Source organism: Agelaius tricolor, unplaced genomic scaffold (genome assembly GCF_023055355.1).
Source record: "Agelaius tricolor isolate 1412-34295 unplaced genomic scaffold, bAgeTri1.0.p SCAF_3, whole genome shotgun sequence".
NCBI classification, from domain to species: Eukaryota; Metazoa; Chordata; class Aves; order Passeriformes; family Icteridae; genus Agelaius; species Agelaius tricolor.
The window spans coordinates 33099870-33124293 of NW_027269263.1; the positions used below are offsets into that span (position 1 = coordinate 33099870).

General features: G+C 40.5%; 1 protein-coding gene and 1 long non-coding RNA gene across 14 annotated transcripts in view; both read left to right on the forward strand.

The window, feature by feature from the left end:
• Positions 1 to 1152: 1152 nt before the first annotated feature.
• The window catches only part of KCNC2 (potassium voltage-gated channel subfamily C member 2), a 101406-nt gene continuing 78134 nt past the window's right edge, over positions 1153 to 24424 (forward strand). For 3 of the 13 annotated variants that reach the window (XM_071423403.1, XM_071423407.1, XM_071423410.1), the window contains exons 1-2: positions 1157 to 1616; positions 2301 to 3058. In XM_071423403.1, coding sequence (XP_071279504.1) covers positions 2426 to 3058 — 633 coding nt within the window. In that variant the 5' untranslated portion in view covers positions 1157 to 1616; positions 2301 to 2425. Of the gene's footprint in view, positions 1617 to 1995; positions 2148 to 2300; positions 3059 to 24424 lie in introns of those variants that run through there. The other 10 variants (XR_011678607.1, XM_071423399.1, XM_071423405.1 and 7 more) reach the window with 8 other exon arrangements.
• On the forward strand, positions 3714 to 8109 carry LOC139588271 (uncharacterized). The gene is made up of 3 exons (XR_011678608.1): positions 3714 to 4222; positions 4937 to 5024; positions 7996 to 8109. It is a non-coding gene; the product is annotated as an uncharacterized lncRNA (long non-coding RNA).

Sequence of the window (24424 nt, forward strand, 5' to 3'; positions counted from 1 at the left end):
GTCCCCTTTTCAGAAAAATCCCATCTGCAAAGAAAATCAAGTACGGCATGAGGCCATAGGTGGCATTAGGATGGTAGAATCTTTTCCACTGCATTTACAACTATGTAATTGAATATTAATTTTGGTTCCAAGGGTTTTCACTAACTGATTATATCTGCTTTGTCAGGATAGATTTCACTTTTTTTTTTAGGAACTTCAAAATGTACATCTGGAGAAAGCTTCCAAAACCCATTTCTTAAAGTTACTGCTGCTTTGGGAGCCTGTGTTTACATCATGGATGCCACATATAGACAGATCTGGGTTAAAGCAATCTGGTCTAAGCAGAGTGTCCTCAGAGCATTGCTTCCAGCAGAGCTCTGCCCTCCAGACACCAGCAAGTGCCCAGCCACAGGCTCTGATGTGGAAGGAGGACGTTTCAGATACCATTATTCCACTCATTGCCCTCCTTCAGGCCAGGGAGTACCCTTTGTGTGGAGGAAGACTTTTTTATTCTTTTGAGGAAGCAGGAAGAGGGATCACCTCTCATGTTGTATATCTTCTCTTTGGGACTGGAAGCTTCTTTCCCTTTGACTAACCCAGCTGAAACTAGGCAGCAGTGTAGGCTGTAGTAAATAACTCAGCTGGCTTGGAGGCAGAGATATGGACTCTCTCATATATTATAAGTGCACAGGCATCGGTTTCCCTCCTATATAATTGGGGACTGAAGTTCCATCCCCTCTGCCACACCCAACCTCACACCTATGCAGCGCACGAAGCCTGAAGCGCACCCACTACTCCTTATCTTTCTTAGCCGACATGGAAACTGGATGTCCTCTCCTTAAGCCGGATCCCCAAACCCCGCTGCCGGCCGGCTCAGGAGCTGGCTCTGGGGCTCCCCCGAGTCGGGGCGCTCCCCGCCGCCGCAGCCGCGTCCCCCGGCACCCCGCAGCATCCCTGTCCCGCCCACCGGGGCTCTGCGGGCGCTCCGTGACCCTCTCCTGGGGGCCGGGCAGCTCCTCTCCGCAGCCACCTGTAGCTACGGCTCATTTTTCCGCATTTCTCCGAAAAAGAGCTATTCTCAGCCCCGCTCCCTTCCCGCGTGCTTTACTTGAGTGAACCAAATGCCCATGTATCAGGAGCGGAGGTGGTGTCTTTTTGGGAAAGATGCAGCGTTCGTTTTCGCTGTCGCCTCCCTGCGCCCCCCGGGCGGGCAGCGCGGGACCGGAGGGGTGTGTAGGGCCGGCTCGGCTGCCCTGCCCCCGCCCCGGGGCGGAGCTGCGGCCCCAAATGAGGGACGATTTCACCTTTGGGCTCGGCTGCCTGGAGCGCCACTGGAATTACGGCCGTCCCAGTCCCCGCTCATGGCTCTGCGCTCCGCCGCTGGTCCCCGCTCCCAGCCCCGACGTGGAACAGCCGCATCCCCCCTGTAAAATGAGGGGAGCGGGATCTCCGCGCGGGCGGCGGGAGCCGCTGTTACGCCTGTCGGAGTTGAGCACGGAGGGAGGTGAAACAGCCACCTGAACGCGGAGAAACACCCGAACCGACAACAAGTAGTCTCGCCTGGCAGGGCGGCACGGAGAGCGGCCGGGGCCGGAGCCCGGCCGGGAGCAGAAGCCGCTGTCGCTGCTCCGGCAAAGGTAGCGGCGGGGCGGCGGGAGGGAGCGCGGGGCTGGCGGGGGAGCGGGAGGCTGATCCCACCTGCCCTTCCCCGAGATGCGCGCTCGCCTTCGTGATTTGTCTGAGAAAGTAGCGAGCCGAGCTCCACACAGGCAGCTTTTCCTAGAGTATGCCTGCTGCCTGCGCTGGTGGGGTGCTCTGTATTTCTTCCCAAAAAGCAACCCTTTCCTCCCTCCCACGGTGGGGGTGGGGAGGAAGAGAAAAATATCTAAGCCTTCTTTTTTCCCCCTGGTTAAGCTGTTAGGACAATAAAAGATAGATGCCCATTAAATAATTAACCGTACACTTTCTGTTCCATCAGCTCGGTTCACACAGCCCCGCGAGGGAGAAGGGGGTGGGGACGGTGGCGGATCCATAGGCGGTCGAAGCAGCAGCAGTGCCATTTCGGTAGCCTGCTTCCAGGGGAAGCGGGAGGCAGCCCGGAGCTGTGCCCGGAGCGGGCGGGCAGGCGGCACAGCCCTTCGCGGCGGAGCGAGCGAAGCTGGCCCGCGGTGGGTGGCGGGCCGGGCCGGGAGGGCTCTCCCGGAGTGCGGGTCCGCGGGAGGTCTTGGGAGGGGTCTGGGACAGGCCGTGACCGCGGGGAACGGTCCTCCTACGGTGGTGCTTGTGGGGTTTCTCCTCGATTTCTTCTGTTTGCGTTTAAGGCAGAGGCTCGTTCCCCACGGACCTGCCGGCGACCGGCTGCCCCCCGCCCAGCGACCGGCGCGCCCCCCTCCCGATCCGCGCCGCCGCCTCCCGCGCTCTCCCCAGTCATGTCCCACCCGGAGCGATGGGGAAGCTCGAGGACAACGAGAGGGTGATCCTCAACGTGGGGGGCACGCGGCACGAGACCTACCGCAGCACCCTGAAGACCCTGCCGGGGACCCGCCTGGCTCTGCTCGCCTGCGAGTCCCAGAGCGAGTCCCCGGGCGGCGAGGAGCCGCCGCCGCCCCCCAACCCGCCGCCGCCTCCGGCGGGCGGCTGCCCGGAGCCCGGCAGCGGCTGCAGCCCCCGGGGCAGCGGCGGCGCCAGCGAGTTTTTCTTCGACCGGCACCCGGGGGTCTTCGCCTATGTGCTCAACTACTACCGCACCGGCAAGCTGCACTGCCCCGCCGACGTCTGCGGGCCGCTCTTCGAGGAGGAGCTGGCCTTTTGGGGCATCGACGAGACCGACGTGGAGCCCTGCTGCTGGATGACCTACCGCCAGCACCGCGACGCCGAGGAGGCCCTCGACATCTTCGAGGCACCCGACCTGCTGACGGGCGAGCCGCCCCCCGACGGCGACGACGACGACTTGGCCGCCAAGAGACTGGGCATCGAGGACGTGGGGGCGGCCGCCGAGGGCAAGGGCGGGCGCTGGCGGCGGCTGCAGCCCCGTGTCTGGGCGCTCTTCGAGGACCCTTACTCCTCCCGCGCCGCCAGGGTAAGCGCCGCCGGCCGGCGCTCCCAGCGGGCGCTGGGGAGGCCGAGGGGCTGCTGGGGTCCCCGAGGGGGAGCCGGCATCGCGGGGAGGCTGCCCCGCTCGGGGTGTGCCTGCAGAAGAGATGCTTTGGTGGGCCACTGCAAGGGGGACATCCGTCTGCGTGGGGTGGTGATGCTTGTGTCCCGTACATCTGCAGGCAGTGTCAGGCAGCACGGGGGTCCCGCTGTGCCAGCATCCTTCCCATGGGAGTGTGCGGGGCTGAGGTGGGAGCTGTGCCCCGAGAAGCCTGCAAGGGAGACCAGAGTCACCCCCTGGCCTGTGTGGGGGTGTGGAGGGGGTGACTCACTGGTGAACCTGTGTGTGGGTGTGAGCAGGAGCAGCCCCAAGGCACCCTCATCCTCCCTGAGCTCCTGCATGAACGTGCCTTTGGGGCCGGGGCAGGTGGCCTGAGGTCTTGGGTTTGGGGTCAGGTGGTGACAGTGACACTGGAGAGCGACCTCAGTCCATTCTGAGCTTTGCTCTGTCTGCTCTGGTAGGTGATCCTGGTTCAACAAAGTAGATGTGACAGGGGGTCACCCTGGCTCTTCCTCCATTGATTTCTCAGGGTGACCCTGGCTGGCTCAGTGACTGAGGGACTGGGGACAGGAGAGTAAGTGATCATACTGACTTTCTTTTACTTAGATAGCGGTTTCAGGTTTTTATGCTCACTACTTTATACTTTGATGTGTTGGATTTTAGTTCTATCTTTTCATTGCAGTTGTCAGGGGTGATGAGGGTTTGCTTTCAACTCAGGGCTTTGGAGCAAACAAATGGTTGTAATTCCTTTGTGAGAAATATGCAGTGGTGTCTCTAATTTAACCAGAACAGCAACCACCAGCAAATCCTCCCTCCGATACAAGACAAAGGGCTTGTAAGAAGAAATGCTTGATTATAAAATGGCAATAAATATTTTGTGGCATATTTATCAGGATTTCCATGAAGTATTCGGAGCTAAACCTCATTTTGCAGAAAGTGCAGTTATGGTGGGTGTAATCTCCTAATCAGTTCCACTTATTCTGCTGGCAGTCCATAGATGTGCACTTAGGTTTGTGGTTTAGTGACTTCTGGAACTGTACCCCATGGCATGATGCAGCTTCTGCCCACTCACCCTATGAGCTTATTGAGGTAAGTTAAACCAAAAGTAAAAGTCCTCACACTTATTACTGTCACTTACTGAGTACCAGAGTTGTTTATGTTTTTGAAAGTTGCCTACCAGTATGTTTTCCCTCAACAGCTGGCTCCAGTTGATTCTTAAAGTATGTTTTTAATAAAGAATGGGTTCTGAAGAAAAGTTACCAGAAGTGTCTATCTTTGCTCCTCAGTGCATACCCACATCTCAGCTGTCGGGATCCTAAAGAAAATGTGGCTGTCAGTTACCTGACAGGCTGTGGTGTGAGCAGTGATTGCCCTGCAGGTTTTCTTTCACCTACTGTCTTGTGGAAAGTTGCTGACAGTGTCAAAACTGCAGCTTTTATGACAGAGAATCTTCCTGCTCAACTTTTCTGGAGAACTGAGGAGTAGGGAGTAAATGTTAAATGGAAGATACCAGGAGAAGTAGGAAGGTAGGCATGCTGTTGTGCCTTGGAGTTGAAGTTGGGTTTTCAGTCCAGTCTTTGACAGGAGCTATAGGCTCTTGCTTTCCAAATTTTCCATCTGTACTAGGTCATCCTGAACCATTAGTGGCTTGGATGAAGATATTTCAAGTTTGCAAAATGAATACTGTAATTAACACTATAGTAGGAAATTGCAGCATGGCAATATTAATCTCTTAGAAGATAGAGTATTTACCTTTTTATAATTTAACTGGTTTTGAAGATTTTATTCTGATTTCAAACCTAGGCAGCCAGAATAAGGCAGTGTCAGAACCGTAACAGCAGCGTCTAAATCTGTAATTTCATTTTCTGAAGATCTGTGCTTGATCTTTCAGGTAGGGAGACAATTTCGAGAATTTCTGGTGAGTTTTAAAGCATTAAAGTGAATTTGTATTTAAGGACTCGCATGCACTTAGTAAGCACTCTTGAACACAGTAATTTAAGGTGATGGTAACCTTAGTTTGGAACTGAGACATTATGTTTTTCCACACCTGAAACGAGAGCCCTTATTTTCTCAGTATTCTGGCAAATACACTCTTGTTTTATGTCAGCTGATTTGATGACTAACTCTAAAAACATTTGAGTGAAATCCTGGGCTTACTGAAATCAAGACAAAACTGTGTGAACATCAATCTTTGCCTCACAGTGTTAGTTACTGACTCATACACCAGTGAGATTATGGTGGGGCTGCTTAGTGGTAAACTTTCCTAAGAACTGTGATAATTATTTTCTTTTAGCATTACTGATTTAGGTTCACTAGTGTCTTTTTTTGGGAATTATGATGGTGATAAAAATGGGGTATTTTCTGTTAATGAAATGGTACTTAATATTTGTGATTTTCTTTATTTGAAACTGTGATCTCTAAAAATAGAAATTTATAGAAATTCAAATATAAGTTGCCATGGTAACCTCTTTGGGGATAGTGCACGCACAAGATTATTCTAGCAAGACCATCCAGTGATGTTATATAAATAGTGGAACTAGTTTGTTGACAAGAAGGTTTACTTTAGTCGAGATTCTAAAAAATTCAACTTTTAGTGCATGCAGTTTGGTAGTCAGATAGCGACATCTACTAAACATGGGGCTTGTAATTCTGAAATATAATCCATGTGTATATGATTGCTTTGAAACCTGCAACACTTCCCTTTGTTTCCCAAGTTTAGGAATTAGGTCTGAATGTTATTTCTGTCTTCATATTATCGTTTTGGATTTCACAGACCGTGAAATGAAATTAGAGTGCAGCCGTACTCCTTTCACTCCACGCGTAATGGAACGATCATTCACAAAAGGCTGTTTGACACAATGCTGTTAATGTAGATGTGGAAATCTACTGGCATAAGGTGCTCTCACAGGAGGAGGAGTCCTGGGTGACTCAATCTTTGTGTGTTGGTTTAAACCTGTCTGAAACAGACACCTTATCTGACTAAAACGTGTGCACTGTTTTGTTTGTTAATATCTGTAAGTGATTTTGGTGTCCAGTGGCTCCTAGGTGCCAGGTATTGTTTGCTTTAGTAAAGTGCAAAGATACATCTAAGCAGTTTGTAAGAAAGCTCAAGAGGCAATGTTAAGTGCTGAGTTCAAAAAGTGTCTGCAGGTGTCCAGCAGGAACTGGAATGCCAGTGCTCATCTCAGATATCATATTTCAAAGTAATTACCTCTAAAGCCTTTTTACTTTTGAATAATAGTTGTAAAATGATGCTGTTTAAAGAAGTAATTAGTATTTGTCATTGATTTTTCCTAAGAATTATGGATTACTCCTTTACTGGGTGCAGGAATGCAAAAATGGCCCTGAAATTCACCAGGTCCATAGCTATATATCCTTAATGTTTTGGGGAGACTGTAAATCTCTTTGTGGATAAGGAGCCAGTGGGGTGGTTAAGCAGTGCCAGAGTCAGCATGGCCCAGGGCACTTGAGCTGGCACTGCTGTTTGCAGCAGCTGAAGGCAGCTTACACAGCCCCTTTGCTATGGTTTTTATCTCTAGGAAAGATCATCATTACTTGGTTTACAAGGAAATACAAATCCTAATTAGCAAGTATTTGTCAAGTTTGCTGTAAGTAAATATTCACTGCAATGCAAATAAACCCACAAAAACCTTGCAGTCTAGGCATCAAGATATATCTTGAAAGTGTTCTTAAAAATACTGATGCTGCTTCATAGTGACATGGGGAGCTGTATTTGAGCAGTGGGTGGTATTTTTGGAGGGAAAAAATACCACCCCCCTCTACTGCTTTATGCGATGTTTAGTTGTCAGAGATTCCTTTCAGTGTCCCACTGCATGTACACCAGCTTTGGACATTGGGTGAGGTGAAGAATCAGCTGAAATGAGTGGGATGGGAGAGAGGAAAAATATGGTTTTATAGATTGCCTCGAGGCTAAAGATACAGAAATTATGTTGGAGAACATTCTTAACAAAGATAGCTTATGTCTTTATTTGGTGGCTTGCTTGCATTTTCTCCAGGTACCTAGATACCTGTTTTGATACCTGTCAAGAAAGCCTTGATTTAGGAAGCCTGTCATGTACTATGGTGAATGACTGAAGTGAGTTATATTTTTAGGACTTTGCCTGTTCTGATGAAAGACAGGTTTTATTTTTGGTGGAAATAACACTACTGCATCAGTCTCAAATACTGTGAATGGAGTGGTGGAGGTGCATTGATCTCAGAATATATGTTTGTAGATTAATAGTGAATAGCAAAGGTTAGCTATCTCAACAGATAGGAAGCCCTTTAATACATAAATGGAAATCTTTACTCTGTCTTTTATTCAATGAGAATAGCAGGTATATTTTAGATTTTACCATTCAATTATTAGTTAGGCAGACATCTGTCTGAAAATGGCACAAAGGAAATAGTTAAGGTTGATGCCTCAAAGAGGGTACTCCTTTTGTTGGTAATCAAAAGGCTGGATTTATTTACATGTGGGAAAATAGTCAATTACATTAAATAAGTGAGAAACAGTCATTCTGCTGAAAGCATTTATGCTGTGGGAGCTGTCTGTTTTAAAGACACGTCAAGATGTGTTCCTAATGACAAAAGTCATACTGCATTACTGTTACAGATATTCATACACTCTGTAGCTTCATGCATACATGGGCTGCCCAAATCACATTGTAAGTGATTTTTATTAATTTACTTCTGGCAAGCTGGCTTTTAAAAGTCCTGACTGGAAATTTTAGCTTAATACATGATGTATAATCAACTAGCTTGATCTACCTTAAGTGTAAATGTTTTTTGATGGTACTGACATCAGAGAGGTAAAATCAGCAAGATTTCTGCCTTCCTAACTTCTGCCTCTTCCTCTACAGCTGTTCTGCCTGATGCTGCTAGTGTTTCCATGGAAACAAGCCAGCTCTTCGCTTCCTCTTCCCATTGAAAACAGCCTTCTCACTGTCACTTATTCATCTGGGAAAAGGATTTTGTCATGGCTCTGACATAAATGACACAGAGATGATCTGTCCTATCATTTCAGAAATAGATGCTATTAGGTATGTGCATGTGCATACAGCCAGATTGTCCTTCAGTGACTCTAAAATAATTTAGTTAATGGACTGAGGTTAAATTTGCTTTGGTGTAACTGGAAGTGGAAATCAACTAATTAGACACAGCCCAATATAGTAACAGTGTGAGAAATATTTTAAATTGAGAAGTCTGGCAGACAATGTTCTCTTTTTTATGTAGTTATTATAGATAGTAGTATTTGTCATGTTTGTTTACAGTGATAAAATTCTTAAATGCTTTACTTTGAGGATGAGAATTTATTCTCAAACTGATTAAGATGATGGTGGGAGGAATAGCTCACAACTTGGGATGAATATTGTATAGGTTTCAGTGCTACTGTCAGATGAGGAATCATGTTATGCACATCATGTGATGCAGTCAGAATATGAAATAAGTGATGCAACAAAACTGATATCTTCAAGGTTCTTTTATTCTTAAGGTGTTTGGTACTTAGTCCAAAGTAAATATACCAATCAATACCCTGTGAAGAAAACAGCGTTTTTTGCTTGATTTGGAGAATTTGTGTTAAGTCATAATCAAAAAAGTTCAGAACTCAGACAAATTCCATATCCTTGATTAATATCCTTCACTGTAGGGACTTTAATATACTGTAAGAGAAGTTTGTGTAAAATTTGCCTATCCTTCTCTCCCTCAGTGGTCATTGCCAGAACGTGATTGTTCTCTTTCTGTGAAGTTGCCTTGCAACTGGGGTAGAAGAATAAGAGAAGAGGAAAGGCTCCCTCTGTAAATCTTTAATGTTTTAATCTCTTATAAAAGTGATGTCCAGTAGTTTTAAGATGGAAGAAACAAGTTCTTCTCATGATCAAGTGCTGTTTCAGCACTGTTCATTTCTCCAGAGATGGTTCCTGCTTGTCCTATGATTCAGATTCGTGGCTCATCTTAGGGAAGGAAAGTTTCCTTCAGCCATGACTGGAAAGAGAGCGTTTATGCTCTCTATATTTAGCACCCAATGGAGGTAGTGTGTTCCCTTTTAATTTTAAACTTTTCTTTAGACCTCATTTCTGTCAGCATGGTTTACATAAACTTACTGATTCAGTGTAAAAATTTGTGGGGATTTCTTTAGGGCTTTGGTGGTGGATTTTTTTTTTTAAATTGTGAGTAAATTAGGCAAATAAAATATGGGTATAGTAATATTCAGAATATCAAGCTATCAGCTGTCAGTCTACTTAGTGTTTTTCTTATAGTTATACAGTTCCTTTACATACTCTTGTTCTTTCACAAGTACACACTTTTCCAGGATAAATCAGTAATTACACAGGAATAAAATTCTTATTTTAAAGAAATGTTAAGCAAGGCTATTCAATGATTTTGTCTGGAGAGGAAATAGGGGAACTACGTCCAGTCTTACGTGTGCTCTTACTTCCAAAGAGCCTTCTCTTTGATGTGAGGGCTGAAACACGAGGATATTTCACACGTCAGAAATAATTTATTCTGGTGAACAAAATATTCAATTGGGGTAATGTGCAAGGACATAGTAGTATAAATTTAGCTTGGTGATATTTATCAACATGATCAAAGGGATTCAAGTTGTACTGATGACCTGGTACATTTTTTCCCCTGTAGTGGAATATATGTGTATATGTTGATATAACTAAATGGTAATTTTGTCAGATGCTATAGAAATAGCTGTAGAGAATGAGCATGAATCACACGTTTTTGTTTTTTTTTTTTTTGTTTTGTTATACTAATTTGTTTAATTAACATCTTTGTTGGTACTTTATGATGACTAAAGCACTTTGGAAAGAAAAACTCCACTTCCATCTGTTAATCGGAAGTGTTAAAAATAGAATGCCATCTAATCACATGAAATACAATGTCTTGTGATTTGTCATTTGCTTTACAGATTTCCTGGCTGAAGTGGTGGCTTGAAGCTTAAAAATAAAATCATCTAATTATGTATTATAGTAGTGTGTTGATATTCCCCCTGCTGCTTTTAAGTTGAAAATTCTGAGGTGTTGCTGGGGTTTTGGTCTTTTTACCAGTAGGTTAATTATTACAGTAGTGTGATAATTCAGTTCTTTCTTGTTACAGACAGCCTTTTGTACTTTCTTAGTGTTTCTAGGTGAAACTTAGATATTGCTTCTTTGATATATTCCAGCAAAAGGCTGTAAACAGGGAACAGTCTCTTAGCCCAATGCAGAATAGTGTGGTAGAGTTCATTAATATGCATGAAGTATGACACTCAATATGATCTAAGCTTGTTTCTGAAAAAAGTGTAGTTTTAAATAAGTATAGTTTAAAGTGTTTACATTTTCATTAGTGTATAGCATAGAGAATTACATTTTTTCCACTCTGCCTAGTCTTTATAAAAGGGTAAATATCCCTTGAAGGTTGTGCATTTGGCTTGGATAATTTTTAGAGTACTAAAGATATTGTAGCTATATAGCAGTAAACTTCTTTTTAACTGTTTAATTCTTACCCTAAGAGAAATAATTCTTCTTTGGCAATGACTTTCACCCTGCTAAAATGCTTGTTTTGATGAAAGCACAAGGCTATTCCAATATTAGGGATTTGATAGTACCTGGGATTTTCGAGCAACAGAAATCAAATGCTGAAACTCAGTTAATGGCAGAGAAAATTGCATTGGGGAAGATGAAATGTAGTGGAGTTGAAAGAGGGGGTTGTGGAGCAGTGCTGGGTACATGTTGTTGCCATAGTGCAGGGCACAGGCTGAGTCCCTGAGAGTTTTGCAAGGGGAATGTGTTGGTGCCTGCTGCAGCCCTGACGAGAGTTTAACCATCCCCAACAGCACCCTGCTGCTGCTGCTGGACACTCTTAAGGGGTGGGGGGAATAACAATGTCCTCTAGTCAAATTCCTGTTGGCCTAAGTAATTTCTCAGATTATGGACGTTCACAAAATATATTAGGCTTTTGTATGCTCTGAACGATAAGATTGAGGATAATAAAATAAAATGTAGTAATTATTATTTTATATAAAGCCTGTCCAGTAAAATAGCTTTAATGTTTTTATTAATGTAGATGCAAAAATTATTATAGGAAAATGTAAAAATGTTTTTGAAATATACAAATGTCTGAATATAAATTTTCTTTAGTTCTTAGACAATATCAAAGGAGATGTCCTCAGTAGTCCTTATTTTTGCATAGGTATTTAAAAATTCTCTGAACTTTTCAAGTGAGCAATAGTCTTTATTGGGTGTTGGTAATCCTACTAATATGAATGACAATTATGTTTAATAATTGGTTTCAGGAGTGTCCTCATTTTCACACTATTAACTGCTGAAAGCTGAAAGAGATAATTTTGGTATTTTTTAGTAGTAGCATCAAAAGTGTTACACAGGTCTTTTTTGTGACAGGAATTTTTCGGTATTCTAAGTTTAATCCAGATATGGTTTGGAGAAGAACCTTATTTGTCTTCCTGGTTTCTGATCTCATTTGGAAAATAAATTTTCTTGCATTTGCAGCTCTAGATCTGACACCTACTGTCAGATTTTCATTTGAATTTTAGGATGTAATTGAGGCACAAGCACATCTGAATTTCACCTTGAACATTCTTCCCTTGGTCTGAAAAATTATTTTAAAAAATGGTAAATAACTCAGCTGGGTTCCAGTTATGCCTTTCTACAGCTTGTAGAAGGCATAACCTTCTTCCCCTTCCTGAGAAGGGGAAATGGAGAGGGAAGTGCTGATCTCCTGGTATCCAGTAACAGCATGTGGGAACGGTTCAAAGCTGTGTCACAAGTTTAGTCTGAACACTAGGAACCATTTCTTTACCAAGAGGGTGGTCACACACACTGGAAAGGGCTTCCTAGAGAAGTGGTCGATGTCCCAAGCCTGTCAGCATTACAGAAGAATTTGGGCAGTGCCCTTAAAGCCATGCTTTAACTGTTGATTCAGCTGTGAAGTGGTCAAGCAGTTGGATTAGATGTTTTTTGTAGGACCCTTCCAACTGAAAGAATCTATTAGATTCTAAAGAAGTAAGTTCTGGTTTTCCAACCTTACTTTCTTTTCCTTTACAATGGAAAATCAAGTCCTTTTATCTAGTAATGATAGTGTTTCATATTTTCATAGTTTAAAAACAAAAGTGTATATGGTAAAAGATACATAATAAATGACATCAACTTTTTCTTTTAGGGTAAAAATCAAACAGGGTAGGATTTCAGTGTAAGTATTGAACATCAGCTTTGCTGTATAACTCATTATCTCTTCATTATATGGTAATACTGTATGTTAAATTGATTTAAATTCTTAAGGCATCTTAATCCTTTGGCCAGTGAATTTTATTGCTGGCCGTATTAGAGACTGTTTGAATATAGTTCAAATTTGACAATTGAGACTCTTGACAGCAAGACAGAGTTATTTTCCTGATTGTCTAGGTGATATACCTGTGCAGCTTGGAAAAGAAATGGCTGTGGTTGTCGTTTGTCTCCAAAACAGGCATGTGAAACTAATAGTGCAGTGACCTGTGAATGGTCAAAGAAACTGGTTTGATGCATTGCAGCTACAAGGTCTCCTTGGTTAGTCATTGCATTTTTAAAATTGGTGCTTTGATAGCAGAAAAAATGAAATGGGGGAATTAAAAATGAAAATAAATATTTAATAACAGGGAAAATTATGTCTTGGGGAAAAAGAAGAGCTGTTATGGACTGAAGCAAAGAACATGTTTTCATTGTCTTGGTTTTTCAAATATAGCCAGCCAAACCTTAAAACTGACAAAGATGTTTCAGGTTGCATGTGTGTTTCTTTTGACTATGTTCACTGTTTTAAGGATGGAAGATGCTGAGTCTTTGTGAACTGCAGGTTTATCTCCTTAAACTTTTTGCTTCAATTGCCATTTCCCTAATCTTTTCATGAGATGGGAGCTTTGATCTTTCTGTCTTTTCAAAATTGCTTCCCTAATGACTAGATTATGACATTTTTGAAACAGCTATGGTAAGTAGGTACAGTCTGCACCTCCATCCAGGAGCTGTGACAGCAGTGAGTGTCTCTTAGAATTATCATTGACGGCTCTCAGAATTGGTTCTTCCTTGCTTCTTCACTCTTCAGCTGCACTGTGTTGCATTCAGCATCTTGCACTGTCGCTGAGCCAATGACTAGCTATTCTAGTACTTCTGAATCAATGCCCTTTCCAATGCTTTTGTATTAAAATTTACCATTTTGCTATGGCTTGAAGTGCAATGATAGCTGTAGATACCTATCTACTTTAATAGCTGTGTTAGCAGTTTTCCTTTGAAAGTGTGGTAGTTCACCTCACTTACTGAAATGAAAACTCTGCAAAATTTCAATGACTTTGTATTCTCAACAATTGAAAGACATTTAAATTTAGTATTTGGTAGCAGAAATGTACCCATTAGTCTCTAGAGAAGTGAAGATGTAAGTTTACATTGGGTTTGTATTTCATTAGAGCAACCTCTCTTGCAATGCAATCCTGACAGATTTGTGAGATGAAGGCATTACTCTTTGAAAAGATACCTGCTTTCTTCAAATGTGAAGAGCTAATTTTCTAAAATGTGAAGAAATATTAAAATTCTATTTTGTACTGCTGCTGTTTGTATGCTCCTTGAAAATAAGGATCAGGAGGTGTCTGTTAGTAATTATAATGAACAAACTTTGCAAATCTTATTTTGTTTGTTTACTGGCAAAGGAATTTTAAAATAACAAGGTAATTGTTACAGTTTCATAATCACAGGGTGAGTAATATGTTGCTTCCAGAAACCCAAGCCTTGTCTGTGGTTGGGAAAGTCTTCAAAAAAGTGGAGGCTAAAGGAAAGTGTGTGACCTAAATTTTTCATTGCAATTCTACTGTTCAGACAAGTAGTGTGACAATTGTGTACACTGAAGAAATGTGAAAATGGGGTGAAATGTGAGTGTGAGACAGGACGGAGAATGTTTGGGATCCTAGTGCTTTCAGACTTGAGGTGATCTTATCCATATATACAAATGTGGATGCAGGTATTTTGTGTGTTTATACAAATGTATGTACATGCACAGACATACACATACATTTATAAACAGACTAGTACATAGATGTTTCTAACCTGTAATTATGATAGTCAGTAAGATTTTATTTTCATTTTATTTTTTTGATTTCCCAATTTGTCCTTGAAGATTTTAATGAAGAAGGGTGTATCCTCTATTTCATTATTAATTCAATGTTCTTGCTTTTACATGTTTAATTCAGTTCCTGGCTGTAACTTTGAGTAGACTTTTGTGGACTGTATGAGTATCTTGCTTTCTTAGGCTATGATGGATCAATCTTACTAGATATGCATCTATATTACAATATTGGCATACAGTAATTAATCATGTTTGATAACAGGAGTAGTGTTCCATTCCTTATAAATTTTATCTCAGTGAATGTGGGAGAGACCTGAAGGAGTTACATAACTTAAGACATCTTACTTTCTGTGAACTGCTATCTCATCGGTGACTCTCAGGGCTGAATAAAGTTATTCTTGTTTGTTAAAACATACATTCTTTATGGTATTTTATAAGACATTTTAAGAAAGTCATGTCTCCCAGGGATGCAGCTTTCCCTCCTTTAGCTTTAGTGAGGGGGTATATTGAATAAAATCAGATTTGGCAATCATTTACATCAGGTCATGTTGATAACACACAGTGATTTTTCATCTTTGAAGTATTAGAGCTGGTTTTATTATTAATCTGACTTTTTTCACTTAGTTCTTTTTTTTTGAAAGGAATAGAGTATCAGTTCAAGTTAAGTTCATACATCTCTGCTTCTTGTGAGGATTATTGACTAATGAGAAGCATAAAACTACAAAACTGACATTTAAGCAGAAGATGCAGAATGTCATAATACAGTGAAAGCTGGGAATGCTGTAGGGATTATGTGACAATGAACTCATTTGGTCAGGCTTGGAGGGACATTGAGATTGAAGAGGGATCAGGAACTAAAGTGCTAGCTGGGAGTTCTGGAAATCCAGGTTTATGTCTGCTGTGTTTCACCCTTGACTGGAAACTGAGAAGATACAACCACTCTCTTACCTTACAAAAAAAAATAATAAAAAAACAATTAGTGCTCAAATAACAGTGTTACTAAAAAAGAAGAAATTGAATTTTTATTTGTGACTGTAAAATATAGTGCAATGAGAGCTAAGGTAATTTTCAAAGAACGTTGGGGTTGTTCGCTGGTTTCTGTGCCTGAAAATGTAAGTGTACATAATCATTTAACAGTCCCTTTTTTCCTTCTTTTTTTCTGTTGGTTTTTTTTTTTTTTCATTCAGTGGCTCTGTGGTAGAAGTAAAGTGTGACTGTGTAGCAATTTGGATGTATGCAGTAATGAGAGGAAATCCTCAATGTATTGATAATAGTGTTTGCAGAGCAGAGTTGGAGAAGTGTACTCAGAGAAGAAGGCTTATATTTTACACCTGAAGAATACAGAAAAAAACCCCAACATTCTGACTTCCATAAGAAAACAGTGACAATTTTGAGGCAAAGTCTATATGGAAAAAAAACTCTTCAGTCACGTTAGTAATAGTTGCTTTGTTGGATGTAAACACAAGGAGATTGAACTAAAATCATAGAACAGTAGAAAAGACCTTTAAAATCACGAGTTAAGGAGGAGGTTGGCACATACTGGTCTGCCATGATTTTTCTTCCACAATTTTAGTAAGTAAAAAGTTTGCAGAATTTGATACTGTTCACTGACTGTCTGCAAAGACCTTTGGTATTCAGCCCATGCAGTTAAATTCTAGCACAACAGAATGTAAAGTCTCAAAGTGAAAAATGTTGTTCAATCTTTACAGTTGGTTCTGCTGTCAATTTGATCTGCAGTATATTAGAATGATGAATTTGTTGAATGAGCTCATGTTGATTGTTGATTGTGGTCTGTAGCTGCTTTCTAGGGGATGCATTTCATCAGGCTTTAAAAAAAAAAAGAGGGTAAGATTCCAAGGGCATGGTCAGTGTCATCAGTACTTACAGTAGCACCTAATTTTGTATTTCAGGAGCATTTGTATTAGTTACTGAAAGCTAGTTGCTATTCTTTGCTGCATTTTAATAGGTTAATAGTTTGTACTTAATTATATAGATCAGTATTGGCTAACCTTACAGCGCTGTTGTAATTGAGTTACTGTAAATTTTAGTATGAGAGTTTTTCAACAGAAGTTAATCCTTAATTCTGAAAGAACACCCATCTTTGTGTCCTGCTTTTCATGTATAAGAGCTGTAGCTGTAAGTTTTCTCTGTAGAGATGGAGGAATTTGTCCTATATATGGTGAATGCATTTTCATGAGTAAGATGTGTAATATGTTGCTTAACAGTTCATTGTGAAACAATGCCAAACATTTTGCTTATTGATCAGAAATGTGAACTGTTATCTAATGTGAAGGCCATGAAGAGGAAGAGCAATGCCATCAAAATTGAAGTGGTGTTTTGAAGATTCCTGGGGGCACTTATACTTCGATAATTGGAATTTTTTTTTCTCTTTTCCCTCACAAGGGGAAACTATACTGAGTTACTATATCAGGAAATACATTTTAAGGAAGCTATACTGAGTTATTACGGGAAATTCATTAATAGTTTAACTGTAGTGTTTTCTGCTGGGGAGCAACGAAGCAAAACAAAGCTAACATTGAGTTATGTCTGGCCAAGATCTGAGGATGTGCTGAAAGCATGTGACAGTATTGGCTGAATGAATTCCAGGAGACGGCAGTTGGCAAGCCCTAAGTCTGCTGTGATCGTGGACAGGCAAGCAATTTCTTCATTCAGCTAATTGCTTTGGAACAAACAAGATGCAGGATAAACAAGTGAGCCCAGTGTCTTGTTCTACCTGAAATGATGGCTGCCTATACTTTTGACAGAGAATGGCTGTATTGTGGGGGTTTCTTCTGAGGCTTTTGAGGTTTGAAAACTCTTTTCTAGTGTGTTGTTAATAGCTGTGTAATACAGGGCTGGATTTCAGCACTGATGCCCAATACAGAGTAATGCCAAAACTTAAACCAACATACAACATTTTACACTTAGAAATCAGTGCACATTCCCAGTCAGTAAACCAACTGTAAAGTATTTGTCAAGAGAAAATTTATAGCGCTATAACTTCATGTCTGTCACATGCACTTTCTGTTTTGTTCATGCACTGTGCTGATATTGTGTGTTGTTCTGAATTTGGCAAAGCTGGTCCTGAACCAGGAGTTTAGGGGCAGATCTGGTTTCATGTTCACTGTGTATCTTAAAAATCCCCAAACCTTCCATAATAGGAGTTTAATATGAAAAAATAGTTCTATGTATTTCTAGTTGTCGTTGCAAATTGCTGGCCTGAGGGACTAGTTTGACCCTGAAAAAGCTACGAGCTGGTAGCCATGATAATGATTTGCAGTGCATTTTAAACTGAGTTTGACACTAGTTGTTAAGAAGGCTCTCCTTCACTCCTCTGATATTTGTTAGAGTGAAAACCCTAATGGATGGATTTTCAAGACTTACCTAGATAAATACTCACCTTGCTTTTTGTGAAGATTGGAGTTCATAGTACTGTTCTGTTGAGTCAAGGCTTTTTGTGCTTAAAAGAAGTACACTGCTTCCTGCATTAGTCTGGCAATCTCTGAGCCAGGAAAGGATTTCCTAGAATGTGCAGGGAGTACTGGACAAAGTGAGCATTGTCCAACTGGTAAATTAAATGTGCTAGGGGATGGAAGTGTGCCTAGAAATAGGAAACCAATCTGCAAAAAATACATAAAGATCTTGAGGAGGGAGAATCTTAGAGGAGAAATCTAATTGGGGGATACCGAAGAAAAGTGATACATTTGAAATGGCAGTTAAATAAAAAGAAAGGTCAAGAGTGAGAAAAGGAAAGGCCTGTTGGAGAGTGGTGTTTTGTTTGAAGACTATAAATTAAGCATAGCTCCAGAAATTAGGAACTGGTGATGCCCTGAAATGTAGGTTGTGTTGGTTATAGTTACTTCTGGATTTGTTTTATTCTGCTGCCTAGGGAAGAAATAATACACATTACCAGTTTTGTAGGGTGAAATATTTGCATTTATCACAGTCCTTGGGAATTCTTCAGCTGATTAAAGTATTGGCAGGGGAAGAGAAAGGAGGAGGGCAGGGAGAAGCCTCAGTGTCCATTTGTACAAAGCTACAGTCTTAGGTTTTCTTAAACAGTTGCTTTTTTACTTTTGAAAAGCAATATATTAAATCTTTGCATTTACCATGTATCTCTCTGAAGATTCATCTGAATGGCAAAACTTCTGTGCACCTCTGTAAGCTTTAGAATGCAATCCTGTACATACATTTACTTTTTATTTTCTGGAGAGTACATAGCTCGTAATCCTGATGCTGTGCTTAATAATTCTCTATTAAACATGGTGTCTGTTGTACAGTATCTGTCACTTTTTAGATAAGACATTTTGAAGTTAAATATATAACATATGTAGCATTGAGGTCTGACTATGTTAGATAAACTATCTAAGTGTGTACCTGTATGTAGCCATATTAAGAATACTGTTTAAGTGGTGAATTTCAAGAAATTGGAACATTGAGTTGTTTTTTATTTAGTTCACAGGAAAGTAAAAAATAGGTCATGTAGGAAGAAGAGAGGCTAATAAGATAAATGTTTAATATTTGAAATTCAGGAAAACCACTAAGTGGCATAGAGTTTTATTTTTAATTTCAAACTCATTAGTTTTTACAAAATGGCCTTGAATAAAATTATCCTAAAGGGACTGTCTTATACATTCTGACCTGATATACTCAAATGAAAGCTTTTTCTACATCTCACAACCTATTTTAGGGCTCTTGTTGAAAGAACATTGATACTAAGAATGATGATTCCACTTTTTGTGGCACTAATCCATAGCAGAAGCAGTTCACTCTGAAATTCCCCTTGAAAATAAAGTAAGACTCCTAGAGCCAAGCAAAGGACTTCCAGCTCCAGATCACTAAGAAGCATGACTTCTTTACGCAGTATCAGAATTAGAGGGGCATGCCAAGTGAACAGTGAAGCAAACTGCCTCTTCTGTGTTGCTCTGAGTATAAAAAGACTTTAAAAATCATAAACACTGTATAGAAAAACTTCTTACTGCCACATTTTAAGTTTACAAAAAAAAAAGGACTCTCTAGGATACATTTTTATCATTTTTATTATTAGGTTTAGGAGACTTATGTGTCCATTTAATTAAGATGAAGACCCAAGGAGAGGAAGAACACTAACAATCAAAAACGAAGCTTGGAGATTTGTAATACCCCTTTTCCTGAATTATAAGTGATGGCGATTAAAGTGTCAGACAGTCTTGATAGTCTGCTTTGTCTGTGTTCATAATCAGACTTACTTCATGAAAATTTGAATTATTTTGGAATAAACAGGAAGAAGGGGAACAACCAAATGTATGAAAACTGGTATGTGTGAATGATGATTTTATGACACCTTTCATCAGAGGTTCACTTTAGAATGCCTTACTGATGATTCTGTGGAAAGGAAAATTCTGCCCAGATGTGCAGAGTAAGAGGCAGTTCTACCTCTCCACTAAATATAGATTTTTCTTATTTTTTTTTAATTAATGCATATGAATCATCATCATTCTTATTTCATGAATTTGTTACATTTTGGAACAAACTAATTATCTTCGGGCTATTTTCTACTTTTTCCTATTAACTTATTTTTCTGCTTGGTTTTTTCAGTTTTTTTCCCCTCCTTATTATTTGAGGATTCTCTAAATTTAGGTAACCTTTTGCTCCTCTGGAGAAAGATTCATCAGCAAGGCTTCTTCCTGTAAGTGTGGGTTTTATATCTGTAGAGCTAGTGGTGTATCTCATGAGTTCAGATATCTGATCCTGTAATACAGAATAAATGGGCAAAGTCCATACCCCCTTCTTTTTCCATTTTATTGAGTACTGTTAAAAAAACCCATAAATCTCTACAGATAGGCTCACTGTTAAGTATAATGAACAATATTATTTTCTTTTCAAACACAGTTAGATTTAACAATCTTAAAACTGCAGAGAGAACTCCGTCTAGATCTTAATTCTATCTGCAGATCTTTTACGTCCCTGTTACAGAATCCTCTACACAAAGTCTGCCTGAAAAGCTCTCAAATGTTGTGGTATATAATTTCTCAGTTTCATGGCCTGGGGGTGTAATTCAGTGGATCTAATATTAGGAATCTAAATTCCCCATCTTTTTGATAATTTGAGGTACAGGCCTTGATAATTGAAAATAGCTGAGAGAGATGCATTCATTTGGACACAGTAAACTCTTTTGAGTGTTTTAAATATAATCCTGCTATATGTGAGACTGAAATGGGCAATTGTGCTCTCAACTTCACTGGACTGCATTTGTTTTCCCATAAGCTCTACTAGTGTGAACTAAACAATGTGCAAAGTGAAAATTGTATTTGTGGCCTAAATGTAGAATTGGCACTGATCTAACTAAATTGTTAGCTAAAGCTGGTTTGCCTAAATCCATGTAGCAAGCTTCTATGACTATGCTTCAATCAGTTAAAAGAGTGCCCAGTACTCATTCAGCTTAGTTTGGCTTCCAAACTCATTTTCCCACTCTTATCAGAGTGTACTACAGGCTGTCGCTGATGTAAATGAGTTACTTTGCAAGTCAGTTTAGCTAAACTGGAGAAATCTCTCAGTTTTGATTTCTGTAAAGGTCACTTGCAATATTAAAGTGTTCTGACCCTTATAGGAAATTCTAGGAAGCCACTGTTGCATGCCCTGAACTATCAGTTCTGGTTCTGACTGCCTGAGATACATGTCTGAAATAGAGACATGTAACCAGAAGTAGTTTTCTTGAAGTTGGAGTATCTGAGTGAAACCAGGTTGAACTGACTCTTAGCTACTTCTGAGATACTTATTGCTTGTGTTTTGTACTTTTATCTTTCCAGTCCTTGCCATAGCCTCTTCCAGCTGTAGATTCCATATACGTGCAGACTGTTGTTGCCATATGTCTGCACATATTTGGCTTGTGTGTGTTTTGGATTGCACAGCATGGGCCCCGGTAGGGAGAGTAATGAGTTCCTAATGCAATTCACTGTCAAGTTTGTGACCTCATCAAAGTCTAGCATATTTTAGAGAGCTTGGATGTTCTTTTTTCATCAAGTCAGTAAAATCATCTTTATTCCATTCTTGCATATCTTCTTAATATTAATGTGGAGGAACTGTGACAGCTGCCAGCATGCTTTATTGCAATTTATAACATCACATAACCACCAATTGATTTTTTTTTTTTTCACTCTTTGCATTTGTGCTGAATTCCTTCCTTGTTTGCTATGCCCTCCAAATGCCCAATAGAGCCATTGAATTATCTTGGGATGTGCTTTGGCTGCATGACCCCTGTTGGGGCAGACCTCTTAATCTACTACTTCAATATTAGTGATTTCCATTCCCCTTGGCACACCCCGCATTCTGCATTTCCAAGCCAGGGAGCAGAGGCTGGGATGGCTGCATCATATGGGAAGATTTGTATGAGGCTGGGATTTGTTCAGAATCAGCAGAGAAATTCCTGTAGTAAGTAGCAGGCTTGTGTTTTTGTGGTGGCTGCCAGCCAGGAGGATCGCAGGGTGAGGTCTGTTTTCCTGTGATGTGTGGGGCAGCGAGAGCAGTACTGAGGGGGCTGCCATGGACAGCTGCCAGGGTAGACCTGTGGAAGTCCATGGCTTTGTTTTTCAGGCCTTTTTTGTGACAGAGTAAGAGACAGATCAAAACACCAGCAACCATAAAAACTGTTTTTCTGCATGAAGGAATGGCAGTCACAGTCCAAATGGACGACAGCACATTTTGATTCTAAAGGCTATGTAAATAGTCTCTGTTCAAAGGGAAAGTAAAGCAGGGGCTCGGCAGGAAGCCTGGGGAGAGGCTGCAGTAGGCTCAGCAGTGCTGAAGTGATGTTCAAGTGGAAGGCACAATGTGCTTATGCAGCATCATGGTAGCTCAGTTTAGTTTCTTTTTATTTTATGAAGCTGGAATAATTCCCTAACTGTAAATTCTAGTACTGCTGTTTCAGTTTTTGGTACAAGAAACTATTGGGTAACTTTTTGATAGAATAAACTATATTTTTGCCTATTGCCCTCTTCTTCATTAACTGTCTCCTTTGCACTGCTGTGTATTCCTGTTCATTTTGAGGAAATAAATGTGGCCCTCTGTGTTGAGTGGACTAGTAGGTTATACCATTGCAGTTTTTATATAATTTCCCATGTCTTTCTCCCTGGGAAGCAGAAACACCAAGATCTTCAGAAGATCTTTCTGTTGTAGGTAATGGACACGTACTTGTGGGTCTTGTGTATGCTCACAATATATAGCCTTTAAATGTAGAAATTGCAGTAAAAGACACCTATTAAAATTTTACAGTTAGCACCCTGAATTAGAGAATGCTAAAATTCTGTGTTTAGCAGTAACACTATCCTATGTGTGTATTTAAGGCACAAGATTGTAGTGCTGGGGATACTGTTCACTTAGACTACGAGGGCTGTTGCTGCCTCTACAGTTTGTTCACCATACTCCATTGCATGATAAAGACATATTGGTAGGTAGCTACTAGTTTTTCATGTCCTTATATTTCCTTGAAAACTTTGCAATGGATTCAGTATCTGGTGTGAAAAGCAATGATCCCAGTGTGGACTGGGACTTGCTTTCATTTGGGAATACTGTGTGTTACTTTGTGCTAAAAGAGTTTCCCTTTCATTAGATTATATCTATTCTTTTTTTTTGTGTGAAGTGAAAATATTCTTGTAACTTTCAAAGCCATTGAGTAGATGAAAGGAACAGATTCAGTAATTAAATGAAGAATAACAAGGTGGTGCTGTAAAGATGACCTTGGTTTTCTCATTATGTATTACATATTAAGCTGCCTTCCCAACACTGCTGTGGGCATCAGAATGATTTGTATCCATCCCAGCTGACTTTTTATTGGGGTTTACTAATGTGCACACTGGTCTGCATGGACAGTCTGCTGTGTAGTGTTCAGCAGTGTCAGAGTAGAGTACAAAGGCAGACTTTCTGCCAAAGACCAAGAACTGCCCTCCAAATGCTGCCAGAATAAATAAACAAACTATCATGGAAAAACTGCTTCTGAAGAACTCAGCTCCCTATTGCAGCTTTGTTTTTCCAGAAGCAGAAAGCCAACACTTACTTTCTTAGCTGCAGTTAATGGCTTCACCCATTTCAGAGAAGACTGTCTCCTAGTTTTGTAGAAAGAGATTGCTTGTCTACATGTCATTGTAAATGCCATAAATACGAAAAAAATCCTTGATTTAAATTTTAAAACAACAGTTCTTGCCAGTGGGACCCTAACCTGGTCATGCAATGTGTAGCTGCTCAGCATCACTTCAACATGTTTTGTTTCCTATTTATATTATAGTTTCCAGCAAATGAGATGAGTTGTGAGAACCAGGTTTGCTGCTTTACTGGATGCTAGATGCTTATGTGGTACATTAACCTCATACTGATGTATTTCTTTAATTAAGTTTGTTCCCAAGTAAAGTAAGAATTATTGCACTTTTAAATGTTTATTCTTACTGTAAGATCTGAGGTAGAGAAATTTCTGTTTCGTGATTTTGACCTGAGGACATACAAACTTCCAAGGTTTGGCTGTTGCAGAGCTTATGTTTAAGTCTGTGTCCAAAGTAATATTTTGTTTCAGGAGTCAGGCAAGGTAAACATTAATGTCAAGAGGCATGAACTATCTCATTTGCTTCAGTGGATGCTGAAGCCCTGATTTGACCAAATAAGCATCAACATAATTAACCCTTTAACTGATTAACACATTAAAAGAAAAAAAATAAAATCTTATTTTTCTAGCTATGTAATCTTATTAAAAATGTAAGTCCATTAGCTTCAAAAGATTGTAACTTAAGGACTTAGATTAAAACTAAATACTCAGACTGATATCATAAAGAATAATGCTTTCATTAATTAAATTGTGAAATTCTAGTATTATGAAGACAACACTATAGAACCTATTTGGCTTTTGTGTTGTGCTTTACAAAGTTTTGTTGTTTTTCTGTAAAATAGAATTGTCTTAGTATGCACAAAAACTGTATCTTGAATTGAACAGCTGTATAAATATTTCCTGATAACTCCCTTTCAACAATAGCTAACAGACAAAAAAAAAAACAAAAAACCCAACAAACCAAGAGAAGAATAAAAAATACCTCTTTATATTACCCTGAGCTGTAAAAACACCACAGTATTCCTCTCTCCTGAGATTACACAAAGCTCTGTCCCTTGAGCTTTGCCAGTGCATTAGTGCCCTCCTCCTTCTGGTGAACCCCTTCTGGGTGGCTCTTCAGGGAGCCTCAC